Raw genomic sequence first — 17,988 nt, forward strand, 5'->3', positions numbered from 1 at the left:
TGATGAAAATAACAATGGATTCATGAAATATAATAAAATTCGGGCCAATAAATGTCTTGAAAACCCCATGAAAACTGTCAATAACTGAGCTCCCTAGGTCTAAAAATGAGTAATGAAATCAAACCCTCGAATTTAAACCTTTCTGCCCAGCACTTGCGCATTTGCAGACAAAAACACGCATCTGCGAAGACATCTTACCAGACAAAGGTCCGCATTTGCGGAAGAACTGTCGCACCTGTGACAGCGCATAAGCTCTCAAGCCAGTCGTAGAAGCAAAAACATGCACATCTGCGATCACTAAGCCGCAGAAGGGACCATCGCACCTGCGTGCCTAATTCTGAAGAAGCGAATCTCCTGCCAGGCCTCGACATTGCAAAACCAAAAAAAAATGCACATAAGCGGCTTCGCACCTGCGATCCAAAATAAGCAGGTGCGACGCACCAGAAACTGGCCTGCCCAAAAGCTTGCAAACCATCTGAAACTCGTCTGAAACACACCCCGGGCCCCTAGGACCCCGTCCAAACATACCAACAAGTTTCATAACATAAGCAGACCTGCTCGAGGCCTAGAATCATATCAAACAACATCTATACTATGAATCGCACAACAAATCGAACTTAATGAACCTATGAACTTTCAACTTTTACAACTCGCGCCAAAACATATCAAATCAACCCGAAATGACGTCAAATTTTGCATGCAAGTCCCAAATGACATAACAGAGTTATTACAACTCTCGAAATCTAAGTCTAAAACCGATTTTAACAAAGTCAACTTCTGATCAAACCTCTCAACCATCCAAACTTTCAACTTTCTATTTTTTGCTAAAATGCATCAAATAGAATCTACGGTCCTCCAAGTCCAAATCCGGACATACTCATAAGTCCAAAATTACTATACAGAGCTATTAGAATAATCAAAACACCATTTATGTGTCGTCTGCATAAAAGTCAAATCCCAGTCAACTCCTTTCACTTAATCTTCTAAAAGAATAATTATTCTTCCAAATCAATCCTGAATCGTCTGAAATCTGAACTCGACCACCCACACAAGTTATAATACACAATACGAAGCTACTCGATACCTTAAGCCATCGAACGGGACACTGATTCTCAAAATGACTGGTCTAGTCGTTACAAATTTTGTATTTAGATTGCCCATGGATTTCTACACCTAAAATATGGATTTTTAAAGTGAAATTTGGGATTTTTGTCTATAACTTAGAAGGATGTATTTTGGGGTGAAGTTTAATTTGGACTTGATTTTGAAATCTAATCATATATATGGACTCGTGCGGTTATGGGTAGTCGGGATCTACCCCTTAACTCGAATTTTGACCATGTGGGTCCGAGTTGAGTTTTGGGGATTGGATTAAAGATCGAAACTTTATTATTTGGAATTATTTCATATTCCTTTATTTTACAATATTGGTTGGTTTTTACTGTATTCGAGTTGTTTGGAGTTAAATATGGATGGTTAGGTGATTGTTGCTTGATTTTATCTTACCATGCGGAGGTAAATCTCTTGTCTATCCTTGTAAGAGGAAATTCTCTACATATGTAATATATTTGCTACTTGATTCATGATTTAGGATCCACTTATATGCGAGGTGATGAGCGTATATTCGTAGCTAGGTTTTGACAATATCTGATATTGTTGACTTGAATTATGCTTTTATGATGACCTGATAGGTCATTTTGAGTATTAGCCCTTAATTCTGTGTTGCAAGATATCTATTAGCTTTTTTGATGTTTCTTCGTTTGCGTGCATGATTTGTGTCGCTTTTAGAAAAACCTTTTACGTGATAATTTGAAGAAAACGTGATTTTTAGCTTTAAAAACAACTTGAGTTGACCACGGTCTCCACTTTGTGAAAACGACCTCGGATCGGTGTTTTGACGATTTTGTAGGTCCGTATCGTGATTTTAGACTTGGTCATATGCCCGGAATTAAAATTGGAGGTCCCTAAATTGATTCAACTCATTTTGCCGAAAACTAATATTTTGAACGTTTGAAAATTTTCTAAGTTTGACCGTAAGTTGACTTCATAGCTAGCAGATTCGTATTTTGATGTTGAAACTTTGAATAGGTATGTATCTCTATTTGAAACATGTCTACAAAATTTGGTGCAATTCGAAATTGATTTGACATGATTCAGACGCTTAAATGTCATTCTAGTTGTTCTTGAGTTTACTATGAAATTTCATTCGATTAGAAGTTTTATTTGTAGATTTAGATGTTATTTTGGTGATTTTATTGTGTAATCAAGTTCGTATGATATTATTACACTTGTGTACATGTTTGGTTTGGAGTCCAAGGGGCTCGGATGAGTTTCAGACGTGTTTCAGATGAGTTTAGTTAGTGTGAAGACTGCTGGTGCAAAACCACTTATGGTGCTCTATTGAAGATCTTGCATTTGCGAGGTCTGGCTCGCAATTGCGAGCCTCGCTTTTGCGAAGAATTGTTCACATTTGCGAGCGTGGGCTGGGATGAGTGAATCTCGCATTCGCGAGAATTTGGTTCGCTTTTGCGAATTGTGGCCTTTCGCTTTTGCGCAGGAAGTGGTCGCATTTGCGATCACTCGCCAATTGAGTCTGCTTCGCAATTTCAAAGTTTCTGGTCGCATTTGCGATGGTGGTATGTTCGCATTTGCGATATATATGTTGCATTTGCGACTCTGTTCTTCTGTGACAGGGTTCACATTTGTGACCCCTGTCTCGCATTTGCGATATTCGCAATTTCTACATCTGCAGCTGGGTAAAAGAGGGGAGAAATGGGACTTAGCTCATTTTACACTATTTCTCAACCCTAAACATTCTAGAGGTGATTTTCCTATAGACCTTTCTTCACAAATCCATTGGTAAGTGACTCTAATCCATTTTCTTTCAATTACCCATTACTTTTCATGAGATTTCAACATCAAATTTAGGATTTCCATGGTAGAAATTAGGGATTTGGGTAGAATTGGGGATTTTTGTACAATTCAGATCTAGGCCTCACATTGAGGTCGAATTTCGAAAAAAATCACATAACTGGGCTCGATGGTGCATGAGTAATCAGATTTGGTCCAAACCTCGGGTTTCTACCAAGCGGGCCCGGGGTTAACTTTTGTTGACATTTTCAAAACTAATCAAAATTGAATCTCTTACATTAATGGGTAGTTCCTAAAGCCTATATTGAATTATTTGGTTGATAATTTTCTAGATTTGCTTGGTTTAGAGGCTTATTCGAAAGGCAAGGTCGTGGTTGATTGATTGCTTGAACTGCAGAGTGAGGTAAGTGTTGGGCCTAACCTTGACTGGAGGGAATTAGGGAACCATGAACTATGTGTTATGTGAACTTATGCCGCCATGATACTTGTTTCCATGTTTTCGCTTATTTCAATATATGTCTTGCTTTATGTCTTAATTGTTACATGCTTTAATTGACTTCTATGGCATAATTGTCATTAGTCATTTAATTATTATTGTATTAAATTGTTCGTCCCTTCCATGACTCCAAGCTTATTTGTACTTGTCTCTATTTGCTTTACTTGCATGTCTAAATTGTCATATGCTTTCCTTGCCTTATTGCTTTGTGATATTTGTTGCCTTCTATAATGTGGTTTCCCTTGCATAAATGGTTAAATTGATAGATTTTAATGAACTGGTAAAGTTGAGACCTCGAGTTATTAGAGATTCTTGATTATTATATGATTCTTTGTTGCCTCGTACATTTACCCTCTTGATGTATAAATTCTTGTACATTTTGGTTGTTTAATTGATTATGTTGATTGAAATTGTTTGGGGAGCGGGGAACGGGTTGCACGCCGCAACGTAAATTGAAAGTAATGAATTGAAATGGTGGAATAAGGACAGATGATGATATGGTGAGATCGGGTTGCGTGCCACAATGGATTGTATATGTGGTATTTGTTTGTGATTGTTGGATTTGCCTTGGTATTTTGAGATGCGTTCGTGAGACTTGTTATTCTGGGCTCTCTGGTAATTGGATTTCGAGTTCATTTTCATGAATTAATTGCATTACTTCCATTTCATATTTTTCCTGTTGTTCTTATTATTGTGTACAGGTTATTATAACTGACCCGCCTTAACCTCGTCACTAGATCGTCGAGGTTAGGCTCGCACTTACAGAGTACATGGGGTCGGTTGCACTCATACTATACTCTGCACTTCTTGTGCAGATACCGAGATTGGTCCCAGTAGCACAAGTGAGATTTCTCGAATCTAGTTATCTGTTGAGACTTGAGGTATAGATGCACGGCGTCCGCAGACCTGAAGTCCCCTTATATGCCCACTTTGTTGTTTATTTTATTCCAGACAGTTGTGTTTCATTCAGACTATTATCTGTAGTACTCTAGACGCTCATGTATTCGTGCACCAGTTTCTAGGATTATATTTGGATTACGTCATTTATTAGTTTGTCATTTTATTTCAGACTATTCAGTTTTATTGTTATCATTTAATTTGAATTGTTAAAAATGGTGAATAAATATAGCTAACATTGGCTTGCCTAACAAGTGAAATGTTAGGTGCCATCACGGTCCCGAGGGAGGGAATTCTGGGTCGTGACAGCTTGGTTGGCTTATGTGAAGTTGTTATCCATATACAAATTGATTCTCAAACTACGTGATAATTTATACTCATGATTTATGAGTATGCCTAGGGTTTTAAGTTGTTGATTTCACATAAAGGATTATTTTTCCATGTTGAGTTTTATTATAAATCCGTAGTCATACACTTGTCTTATTTGCTCCATAATTGTGTGGTTTTTATGGCTTAAATGACTTATATTATAGGATATGAGTAAACTTGTGCATACTTAAATAGCTTATTGAGACATTATAATAAATTGAATTACATGATTAGCCATAGCCATCTTTTAGCCAAATTAGCTTTATTCCGTATTTTTATTATCATCTCTGGTTACTTTGAATTATATAGTTTCATACACATATGCATGAGTGAAAAGTTGGTTATTCAGGAAAGTTGAGAATTTTTGGCACTATGGGAACTTGAGCGGATATTGATTATTGGTTATTGATCATTATTATAAAATGATCAATGCTTGGATATGGATCTGTCCCTCATGAGTCAGGTGATTACCCATGTCACCTTGGGCCCTGTGAGCGTAGGCACTCATGATTCCTTTGGTGCTTGTTGGACACATGGCATGTGTAAGTATCATGACCCAAAATCCCACCGGACCCATGATAACACCTAACACTGCTTGCTAGGCAAGCTAACAACAAATATACATAAATAAACTTCAACAACAGTAAGAAATAGTCTTAATAGCGGAATAGCAAAAATAATTGAAGTCAAAATGATAATACAATTGAAAGCCTCCCAAAATCTGGTGTCACCGAGTGCATGAGCTCTGTAGAGTACTAAATACAAAGTTTCAACAAAATACAATACTTTCTGAAAGACTAAATAGTAATATCATAAGATAAAGGAGGGGACTTCAAGGCCTGTGAACAGGACAACACTACTACCTCGAAATCTCCGAGAAAATATGGATGACAGCTCACTAGCAAGCACCGCTATCAACAACACATGGATTTTCACGTAGAGTGTAGTATGAGTACTACTGACCCTATATAATCATTAAGTAGCAAGCCTAACTGTCACGCTCCTTTTTCTCGCGAAAGCGGTCCTCGATATGTGACAACTCTTTTAAGGAGGTATTAAAAGAGGAGAGTTTCCACCTAACGGTTTTTAAGGTGCGTTAGGGCGCCTATTATGCAGATAACAGTGTTTGATTAGTCTACGTCACCAAAGATTGGGTAAGGGCTCAAGTTACCTCAAAGAGAAGGTATTAGGCACTCCTCGAGGTCCACAATTGTGGGTCCCGACAGAACTTAAGATTATGTGGATTATGATTAAGCTAGGTGATCAAATAAACCAAGGAATTCAGAAGTCACAGAACTTTATTACAACATAATTGACACAGATCTTAGTGCAAATATAGGGATACGACTATTTAGATCTAATAACGACATACAAAGAAGAGGGGGGTCCTAAGTTTTTTAGCCTAAAGAATCACCCCGTGCAACATAAATAATACTTCGTAACTCCCTCAAGATGGCGCGTTACTCATATTATTCAGCGGGCACAGACTATCATCTCCTTCTACCCGATTACTATGTTAAAGTTGTTACCTAAAAGCGTTCTAATTCAATTATAGGTCGTACCCTATGCGTGCACTACCCGTCCCATACCTATGGTCCAGGATGTTTTGGACCTCTATTTGGGTGGTTCTAGACCTTACTTAGGCTGCTCAGAAATGTCAAAACTAGGCGACATACAAACAAACACATTGGACTTCAAGTATGGACAATTAAGGGTTTAAGTTTGCCTCCACACTTAAGCAACAAATGCACGCAAGACAAGTTTTCATGTTAGGCAATTCCGAATTAAGAACCTTAAGCCCTATAGATATGATTTCTATGTGACAAGGCATCGAAGCACACAAGCAGTTTCAGAGGCCAAGCACTGCTCATAGATAGGATTATACACGCTGATTATTGAGATTACAGGTTTTCAGTTATTAACCCTACTGTGTCTAGGTGACTTATGCAGTAAGGAGTAATGAAGACCATTGGGAGGAGCCCAGAATTACTTATGCTTGATGACAGTGGCATAAACAAGCAGTAAATAGTTTTTAGAGGTCCATCATTAATATAGAACGAGTAGTTATACCCTATGGGCAGAATCTCTAACAGTTGACGCTTGGAACTCATTTTATTGTTGTACTTAGTCCTATAGGCATAGTTTCTAGTGATCAGTGTGATACAGTAAAAAATGAAATGATCCAAATCCTATAGGCATGATAGTATATATGTTGCAGCAATGCAAATTGAAGGAAAGTTCAACGATATTTATTTCCTATGGGCATGTTTTCTAATAACATGTAGCAACAAGGATAATTGAAGCATTTGAGATCATTCTTTGCTAGTATGCAAGTAGTGTGAGTGTGTGCTTCTTCTAATGGCATGATTTCTATAGTGTACATAGAGAGTGAACGACACATATAACAAACACATCATTAAGTCCTATAGGTATGTTATCTACCCATCGCATGTGAATATTAAAATCTACCCCATTCCCTTTTATTAACAACCCCAATTGTTTATACAAAGATTAGTACAGGCCCAATAATGAGTAAAGTAACAATGTTACATAATAGTGAACATGCCACAGTAGGCCCAAATAAATACCGAACATTGCCTGGGCCTTCAACATCTCTTACAGCGTACCCAGGCTTTCAACAGAGAGGCGCGTTTAATACACGACTCAAGGGTCTATAAGAGAGTCCAAACCAATTTACTTAACCACAGCACCAAGTGTTGCGCCACTTGGAAAAACCAAATTCAGATACACGGTACATGACAGGGGAAATGGAATTGTAGGAACAGTTTTGGAGGTTGAGGGAGTGACTAAGGACCAAGCCCTAGTGTGTCAGAGTTCACAAGGACCTCAATGGGACCCCGAGCAGTGCTCACACTAAGGAGGCCAACAATAGAACCTAGATAGCCTTGGCTTTCAGCCGGCTAAGAATGAGAATTTAGAATAGCATGAGTGGCAGGTAAGGAGAGTGGATAATGGTGGAGGGACAGAAATTAAGTGATACACCAAGTTGAGCATACAGAGCAACTAATCAAATAGGACAGTAGGTTCAGCAGGATCTCCACACATAGCAAAGCACCACATAGATAGTCTAATATTGAAAGAAATTGGGAAGAAATAGGTTTGCAAGATATACATTATCATTCATGACATTAAACCAATTGGGACCTAAGAGGTTCGGATTAAGCTAAGCATGCATCTTAGTATCATAAGACAAACATGTTAGTTCTCATTAGGAGGCAAGATTGCATTGAAACATGATAGGGAGCACACATTATGACAGTCCAAGCAATCACTGAAGGAACAGGGGATTAAGACATACTAGGAGCATATTAGCAGGGAAGCAAGATCATAGCTGAGGTAAAAGGTCTTATAACATTAAAACACATTATGTATGCAAGACAAGCATCATAGAGATTCAGTACAAAGTGAAGAGTAAGCTCATGTTAAATAGCACATGTAGGTATTCTAGCATCGACACAGTAGACTATTTACCTAAAGAAGGTCCAGATTGTGCTAAGTATATGTCTTGATGTTATGAAACAGACATGTTAACTCTCATCAGGGAACAAGACAACATTTAGACATGATAGGGGAACACATATTGTGACAAGTTAAGTAATCAATGAAGGAACAAGGAATTAAGTGAAGCCAAAGACATGTTGGGGACATATTAGCAGGGAAGCAAGGTCATAGTTGATAGAAAAATCTTAACACAGATTAGAACACATTACATATGCAAGATAATCATTATAGAGATTTAGAACAGAGTGAAAATAAACTCATGTCAAACGGGAAACGTAGGCATTCAAGCATTGACCTGTAGACTAATTAACTAGGGAAGGTCTAAGTTATGCCAGGGATTCATTTTAATATCAAAACAGTTCAAACATGGTAGGAAAAACAAGTTGAGATAATTGTTCTATAATTGAAAGCCATCATTAAAGGGGTATGGGATCAAGTGAGCATGTTGTGTGACACAATAGCAGAGATACAAGTCATAGTTAACAGTGAAGGTCTTAACACAGGTTATCACAGATGTGAGGCATTCATTACAAGGATTCAGGACAAAGTAGGTAAGCATGTTCATGAACATTCAGACACTAATACACTAGCTAAACGAGCTTAGGAGGGTTCAGATTATCCAAGTTAGACATAGACAATCTCAGAACTAGCAGCATTAGGAGTATTTAAATGCTAGAGAGATTTAAAATGAGTGTAAGGCTAACAGAGTTGTGCGTGAAAAGTAGTCCAAAACACATTAAGCCATAGATTTTAGAAGCGAGAGTACATACAAATAAGATACACATAAAAAATGAAATTGCAGAAGATCAAGTGACTTACCAGTTAAACGGACAACAACAAAGAACAAAAATTCCACAAGAATCCAGAATCTCAATACGTCAAAGCTCCCAAGAGCTTCAGAAGAACTCCGGGCAATGCTCGCACCAAGAGAAAAGTTCAAATAACAGAATCTCAGTGGCCTTGGCTTTCAGCCGGCCAAAATGAAGTACAGAAAAAGAGAATGAGGGAATCACAGAACAAAGCTCCAATATTTAGTGAAAGTATATCGATTTTTTTAAAAAATCTCCCTCATAAGGGAAAATGGGGGGGGGGGGTTATATAGCAGTCGAACAATCGAAAAAACACATAAGGAAACAGAGTAAATTAAGCAACGAATAAGGAAATACAATATGCAAATCAATTTGAAATCGATTTAAGAGAGGAACCCGGTAAACCCTAATTTTTTAGGGAAAGTGTAAATCAGCGAAAATCCAAACGAAACCGGACTCACACAGTGTAGAATCAAACGTGTGTAGATGAAATACAGTCCAAATTCAAGAAATAGGACTCATTCGGACAGAATCAGAGATGTAGTACTTGCCATGTGTAGGCAAGTACTAGGTGATACCATGGAGAATCAACCAGGCTCGGAAACACACAAATATGGTAAGTAAATAAGAGGAAAATCCCATTGTAGCCGGGGTTAGGAGAAAATTTGGGGAAGGCGGCGATTAGGGTTTTGGTGGGGGAGGAGCGTTTGAGGGCGGCTAGACAGAGACAATGGTCTCTAGGGTTTAGGGATTGGGTTATAAGAGAAGATGGGTTGAGGGTTGTGAGCCGTTGATCATTCTTGATCAACGGCTGTGGTTTAATGGGGTCTGGGTCGGTTTTGGTCTAGGGATTTGGGTTTGTCTCGTCCGAGAATAACTCAAAATTGGGCCAGCTCTTTTAAAAACGTATAATTTAGCAAAAATAATTTATAAAAATAATTAGTGAATGAGTGAAATATTTTTTATGCACTAAAATAATTAATAATAATGATTTAGCATTATAAAATATAAAATGCTGGTTTCGACACAAAATAGTATAAATAAGGAGGATTTGTTTATATAGGCCATTATTGCAAAATTAAATAAATAGCTTAAGAAATGTTAATGTAATTATATGAGATGAGATAAAATGTTTGAAACATATATTATAGGTGCAAAATAATTATTTTAGGTAACTAAGTCATTACAAAATAACTTAAAAGGATTATTACTAGATATTTACATATAATTTAAATACAGGAAAATTAATTTGAAGCTCTGAAAATTATGAAAAATTATAGAAAATGCTTGTATAGGTTTTTAAACTAAATAATGATGCAAAAAATGCTATTTTGAAAGTGTGTGTGTGTATATATATATATATATATATATATATATATATATATATATATATATATATATATATATATATATATATTGAAAAATATGAGGACAAAATTGGGTATCAACAGCTGTCCCTCTTTACCTGGGTATGATGAAAGAGTTATCGGGTAAAGAATATGATGACCAATTTTGGCTGAATTGAGCGAGGGATGGTGTGATTTGAAAAATGGGGGTCGATCCCTTGTTCCTGAGTTGCCTACATATTCCTGGTGTTACGGGAATCAAGCCATGTGTAGTTCTGGATCCAACGGTGAACTGAACCGATGGAGTTGTTATAGGAACGATCGTATGCTTCGGAAAGGGTTCTTTTGGGTAGGACAATATCAGATGAATTTGCGCAAAATCATGAATGTGAATCTAAAATGTAATGGATGTATTAGAAGACGAGTATCTGAACGGTTATCAAGTAAAAGTGGGTAACTGATGTAAGTTGGTCGCGTTTGAAATAATTGTAGGATGTGAACGTTGAATGGAAACCGGAGCGAAGATTGCTCCCGTTAGGAGAACGGTGACTTCCTAGATTACTTGCAAAACTTAAAACACGATGCATGCAAGTATATATGGATTATTGCGAGAATTTAAACATGATGAAAATTCACTTTGAACCATGAAAGTTGTCTTTGGACGGTGAGGATGATGTCCTTAGACCATGACGTCCTGGGTCATGGATCATGTGATAAGGGATTCGCAAGCCATGAAATGGTGTCCTCGGGCCATGAAAATGGTGCCTCTAAACCATGATGCCTTTGAATAATGATGTGCAATACTGAGAGATCCTCAGACCATGGAATGGTGTCTTCCGGCTATAAGGATGATGTCTTCGGACTATGACGCCTTTGGACAAAGTGGCGATATTTCAGCCTATGAAGTGCAAAGATGTGACGCTCGGTCACATGCGAAGATGAGACAAGACAAGGCTTAGTTTTGTGTAAGATGAGAACAGTGCTTAGCCCTAGGTGAACAGAGGATAGTGCTAGGTCTTAGATGGCATAGTGGAGATAGTATTTAATCTTGAGGAAAAGGAAGTGCTTAGCCGTATGCAAGAGGGGGAGGCAGGCCTTAGCCTTATGCAAAAATAGGAGACAGTTCTTAGTCTCATGCAAAGAAGGGAGACAATGCTTAGTCTCATGCAAGGAAAGGCAGTGCTTAGCCTTATGCAATTAGGGAGGTAGGGCTTAGCCTCATGCAAAATAGGAGACAATGCTTAGTCTCGATATAAGGAAAGGCAGTGCTTAACCTTATCCAGTTAAGGAGGCAGGGCTTAGCCTCATGCAAAATAGGAGACAATGCTTAGTCTCATGCAAAGAAAGGAGACAATGCTTAGTCTCATGCAAAGAAAGGAGACAATGCTTAGTCTCATGCAAGGAAAGGCAGTGCTTAGCCTTATGCAATTAGGGAGGCAAGGCTTAGCCTTATGCAAAATAGGAGACAATGCTTAGTCTCGATGTAAGGAAAGGCAGTGCTTAGCCTTATGCAGTTAAGGAGGCAGGGCTTAGCCTCATGCAAAATAGGAGACAATGCTTAGTCTCATGCAAATAAAGGAGACAATGCCTAGTCTCATGCAAGGAAAGGCAGTGCTTAGCCTTATGCAATTAGGGAGACACGGTTTAGCCTCATGAAAAATAGGAGACACGGTTTAGCCTCATGCAAAATAGGAGACAATGCTTAGTCTCGATGTAAGGAAAGTCAATGCTTAGCCTTATGCAGTTAAGGAGGCAATGCTTAGCCTCATACAAATAGGAGACAATGCTTAGTCTCATGTAAAGAAAGGAGACAATGCTTAGTCTCATGCAATTAGGGAGGCAGGGCTTAGCCTTATGCAAAGAAAATGATGAGTGATAGTAGAGTGTTTCTTAACTGGAGACGCTTGGGATAGATAATCTGCTATCTTGAACGTAGTGACCTGACGTGTCTGCAGATATTATTGTCTTACTGTGCCTGCATCCAAAGAAAAATTGTGAGTTTTGTAGAGGAAGGTTGGTTCGCGCTTTTGTCTTTTGCTTTGCCTATGCTCTTGTCTTCAGATCCTGTTTGAGTCACCTTGGGTAACATCTGGCTGTTTATAGAAATAAAGTTTTTTTGAAAGAAATGCATGCATTTGACGAATGTAGTTATTTAAAATATAGTAGTATGCAATATCAACTAAGTTAGATGAACCAATGACTGTGACATATTTTAGAGACATTGCGGCTTCCTTGCTCTAGAAGTTTGCGGGTCCTCCTCAAAATTCTGCCCCAGTTTAAAAGCAATTCTTTGACTGTTCTGTGTATGACGAAGTTGGCTGGACTTGCTTTAGAATTTTGAGGGTCCTCCTCAAAATTCTACCCCAGTTTCTAACCATGGCAAAAATGAAGATTTTATTGAGATATGACCAAACCCACAAGGCTGCCTATGTATCCCCTCTTAAACGGGAATCAGGTCAAGCGTAGTTCAGTTACACGAAGAAATATAAACAATCTAAACATAGTATCTCTTGACTGCATCTGAGTTGATAGGTTTTGGCCAAACTTCTCCGTCCATCTCTACGAGTATGAGCGCTCCTCCTGTTAGTACTCTGTGAACCATGTAGGGCCCTTGCCAATTAGGTGAAAACTTCCCTTTGGCTTCATCTTGATGCGAGAAGATCCGCTTCAGCACTAGCTGTCCCGGTGTGAATTGTCTAGGCCTAACCCTTTTGTTGAAAGCTCTGGGCATTCTGTTTTGGTAAAGTTTACCGTGACATACTGCGTTTATTCTTTTTCCGTCAATGAGAGCTAGTTGTTCATAATGACTTCGTATACATTCTGCATCACTGAGTTCAGCCTCTTGTATGATTCTCAAAGAAGGAATTTCTACTTTGGCGGGAATGACGGCTTCAATTCCATAGACCAGCAAATAAGGAGTTGCCCCAGTTGATGTGCGAACCGTGGTACGATATCCAAATAGGGCAAATGGTAGCTTCTCGTACCATTGTTTGTGATTATCTACCATCTTCCTTAATATCTTCTTGATGTTCTTATTGGCGGCTTCCACAACTCCATTCATTTGTGGCATGTATGCTGTGGAATTCTTATGCTTGATCCTGAAGGTTTCAGACATGGATTTCATCAAATAACTGTTAAGGTTAGCGGCGTTATCGGTGATGATTGGTTCCGGTGCCCCAAATCGACAGACAATACGATCCCAAACTAAATCTGCGACGACCTTTTTAGTTACAGCCTTGTAAGATGCGGCTTCAACCGATTTTGTGAAATAATGATGTTGAAAGTTGTTGAAAGTTCAAATTAGGCTATGTACGGTATGAATGGTTATGAGTTAAATGCATATGTATTGTTGTTTCCATTGTAAGCAAATCAAAAATATTTTTGGGAGTATCGATAGTCACTGAGGAAGGGTAGGTTGAAATAACCTAACCTCGAAACTACACCTACTGGTGTAGGAGTGGATTGCAATTAAGCTTAATTGGGATGAGATGATTGATAGAAAAGGATGATGTCGATCCACACGGCATTGTGGTGAGATGGCCTAGCCAATCGGGTCGTGATTGGACACCATGCCGCACACATGGTGGTGATTGTGCTGGAAATTATAATTGAAATTGTGATTGTGGTTGATGTCTCAGATGAGATGGCCTAGCCGATCGGGTCGTGATCGGACTCCATGCTAAAAGTACGGTGGTATTGGTATTGTGAATATTGGTATTGTAAAAGGTGATATTGTGAACAGTGGTATATCGATGCTAAAGATCTCCCAACCAAAAATAATATTATCTTTGTATTTTGGAAATTATTATGTTTTAACTTGAAAATTGGATATCATTGATTGTTGATTGTTGTTTCCATGGTTTTCCCTTTTATGTTGGCATTCTATTTTGAAAGAGGACAGTTAGCATTACATACTAGTACTATTCCATATGTACTAACGTCCCTTTTGTCGGGGGCGCTGCATCTTCAATGGATGCAGGTGGTTCATCAACGGGGCAGCCTTGGTCCTAATTATAGCAGTCACTCTCTATTCAACAGGTTTTGGTGAGCCCTACTCTATTCCGGGATTTATGTCATCTGACGTTGTATTTTGTACTATGAGGTATAGCTGGGGCCTTATCGCCTGCACTTCCATTATTCACTTTTGTTGTACTTAGAGGTTCCGTAGACAAGTTGTGGGTGGTATTCGATGTTGGGAATTGAACTATAAATGTTGGTATTTGGCAAACATGTTTTTCATTATATCTATAAACTTGTAATATTTTGGAAATTATGAATGAAGCTGCTAATGGAAATGAAATGGGAGTTGTTAATGAAATCTTTTCAATGTTTGATTAATGGAGTACATCTCCTCTTTATGCATGGATGAGTTTGGGTAGAAGGAAATATAATAGGCTTGCTCGGCCTGGTTCACTCGATTGAGCGCCGGTTGCACTCTCCGAGTTCTTGGAATGACAAAAACCTTCTCACCCACCATATATGCAACATCACGAACCTTCCTATCAGCATAACTCTTCTGTCTGGACTACGCTGAATGGAGCCGCTCCTGGATTAACTTCACCTTTTTTAAGGCATCACAGACTAAATCAATGCCCAACAACTTGGACTCCCCCAGCTCAAACCAACCAACTGGAGAATGATATCTCCTCACATATAAGGTCTCATAAGGAGCCATTTAGATACTCGACTGAAAGATGTTGTTGTAGACGAACTCTGCTAATGAAAGAAACTGATCCCATGAACCTCCAAAATTCATAACACAGGCATGCAACATATCCTCCAAAATCTAAATAGTGCACTCTGACTGCCCGTCGATCTGAGGATGGAATGTTGTACTCAACTCAACCCGTGTGCGCAACTCTCGGTGCACTGCTCTCCAAAACTGCAATGTGAACTGCGTGCCCTGATCAGAAATGATGGAGATGGGAACGCCATGCAAATGGATAATCTCCTGGATGTAAATCTAAGCCAGCCGCTCTACAAAATAGGAAGTCACCACTGGAATAAAGTGTGCGAACTTAGTCAACCGGTCCACAATAACACAAACTGCATCATATGTCAACAAAATCCATGGTAATACGTTCCCACTTCCACTCCGGTATCTCCAATCTCTAAATCAACCCTCCTGGTTTTTGATGCTCATATTTCACCTGTTGACAATTCAAACATCGAGAGACATAAGCAATGATATCGTTCTTCATTCTCTGCCACCAATAGTGTTGTTTCAAGTCATGATACATCTTCGTGACACCAGGGTGAATGGAATAGCGCAAGATGTGAGCCTCCTCAAGGATCAAATCTCTCAACCCATCAACATTTGGAACATAATTCCGGTCTTGAAGCTGCATAACACTATCATCATCAATCACAATCTCCTTAGCACCACCCCGTTGAACCGTATCCTTCAACACCAATAAGTGAGGATCATCAAACTGGCGATCCTTGATATGCTCCAACAACAATGACTGTGCCACAATACAATCAAGAACATGACTGGGCTCTGAGACATCCAATCTCACAAACTGATTGGCCAAGGCCTGAACATCCATGGCTAGTGGCCTCTCTGTTACCGGTAAATGCGAAGCTGCCCCTACTCTCTGCCTTTCTACTCAATGCATCGACCACCACATTGGCCTTCCCCAGATGATATACTTTAGTGATATAAGTCTTTCAGCAACTCTAACCATCTCTATTTCCGCAAATTAAGAGGGTATTTGGATTGGCTTAAAAGCTGGTCAAACTAGCTTAAAAGCAGGTTTGGGCTTATTTGAGTGTTTGGATAGACTATAAAAGTGCTTTTAAGCCAAATACTTTTAAGCTAAAACACCCAAAACAAGCCAAAAGCAATAAGTTGGGGTTGCCCAACTTATTGCTTTTTGGCTTATAAGCCCCTTTATGTTTGACCAAATAATTTACCTTATTATCCCTTTTACTTTTTCTAAATCAAAAACTATCCTTCCCTTACTAATTAAATCATGTGTCATCTAATGTCCGTTTTCAAGCTTTTTGATGCCATTCCCCAAAATTTTATCAATTTCTTTGAAGTTGTAAACGTAAAGCCAACGGTTGCTTTGGAAATGTTTGATACATTCTAATATTTTGTATACATTATTTTTTTTAGCTTCTTTTTTGGTTCCATAACATTTTTAAAAAGATTGATGTTGAATCCTTCATTTTTTAAAATTGGTGAAACTATCTTCTAAATCCAATTTTTCAATGAGTCTACATGTTAACCTAGAATTTGAAGCTATGAGCGGAAAAAATATTTTTTGGTGAAATAATAGATTATTGCATGTTATTTAAATAAATAATTTATATTTAGGCAATCAGTTTAAATTGAAAGTGAACTAAATTATAATTTTTTTTGTATATGTATTAAATTAGAATAAAATATTATCGCAATAATCTTCTTTATAGTGTTAACAACTTTAAGGATATTTCAGTCATTTTAACAGAAACAAGTGCTTACCACCACTTATTTATCAAACACTTCCACAACTGTTTTTCAGCTTCAACACTTTTATCCAAACACTTAACTGCTTATTTATAAAACAAGCTTTGGCACTTAAAAAGTGCTTTTTAGAACTTATGCTTAAAAGCCACTTTTTTTAAGCCAATCCAAGCGGGCTCTAAGATCCTTCTACTTGAACAGGTGCTGGAGACTTTAATGGTCGGTATAGACCTCACAATGAACACCGTATAGATAGTGCCTCCGAATCTTCAATGCGTGAACAATAGCTACCAACCCGTCATGTATAGGGTAATTCTTCTCATGAACCATCAATTGTTGAGACGCGTAGGCAATCACCCTACCGTCTTGCATCAACACCGCGTCAAGCCCAATAAGTGACGCATCACAATACACAGTGTAAGATCCTGAACCTGTAGGCAATACTAACACCGGGGTTGTAGTCAATACAGTCTTGAGCTTCTGAAAGCTCTCCTCACACTCATTCGACCACCTGAATGGGGAACCCTTCTGGGTCAATCTAGTCAAAGGTGCAGCAATGGACGAGAAACCCTCCACAAAACGGCCATAATAACCTGCCAAACAAAGAAAACTCGGAATCTCTATAGCTGAAGACGGTCTAGGCCAAATTTGAACTACCTAAATATTCTTCGGATCTACTTTGATCCCCTCACTAGACACCACATGGCCCAAGAACGCCATCGAATCAAGCCAAAACTCACACTTGGAGTAATTAGCATATAGCTTCTTCTCGTACAATCCTCATATGCTACTCATGATCCTCCTGGCTACGTGAGTACACCAGTATATCATCAATGAATACTATGACGAAAGAGTCCAGATATGGCTGGAATACACTGTTAATCAAATGCATAAAGGTTTCTAGGGCATTGGTTAGCCCAAATGATATCACAAGAAACTCGTAGTGACCATAGCGGGTCCTGAATGCCTCTTTAGAATATCAGAAACCCGAATCTTTAACTGGTGATACACAGACCTCAAATAAATCTTAGAGAACACTCTATCACCCTAAAGCTGGTCAAATAAGTCATCAATGTGCGGTAGTAGGTACTTGTTCTTAATTGTGACTTTGTTCAACTGCCTGTAATCAATGCATATATGCATAGTAACATCCTTATTCTTCACAAATAGAACTGGTGCACCCCAAGGGGACACACTAGGCCTGATGAATCCCTTATCAAGTAGCTC

General features: G+C 38.6%; 1 protein-coding gene across 1 annotated transcript; it reads right to left on the reverse strand.

The window, feature by feature from the left end:
* Nucleotides 1-12,804: 12,804 nt before the first annotated feature.
* LOC138896038 (uncharacterized) lies at nt 12,805-13,425 on the reverse strand. Its single transcript, XM_070180810.1, has one exon. It carries the CDS (start codon nt 13,423-13,425, stop codon nt 12,805-12,807), a length of 621 nt encoding a protein of 206 aa, XP_070036911.1.
* Between the last annotated feature and the right edge of the window lie 4,563 nt (nt 13,426-17,988).

This window comes from Nicotiana tomentosiformis, chromosome 7 (genome assembly GCF_000390325.3).
Source record: "Nicotiana tomentosiformis chromosome 7, ASM39032v3, whole genome shotgun sequence".
In the NCBI taxonomy this organism is placed as follows: Eukaryota; Viridiplantae; Streptophyta; class Magnoliopsida; order Solanales; family Solanaceae; genus Nicotiana; species Nicotiana tomentosiformis.

What these genes read in the sequence shown, in the direction of transcription:
- LOC138896038 (XM_070180810.1), bottom strand. Translation starts at nt 13,425, where the DNA reads ATGTCTGAAACCTTCAGGATCAAGCATAAGAATTCCACAGCATACATG.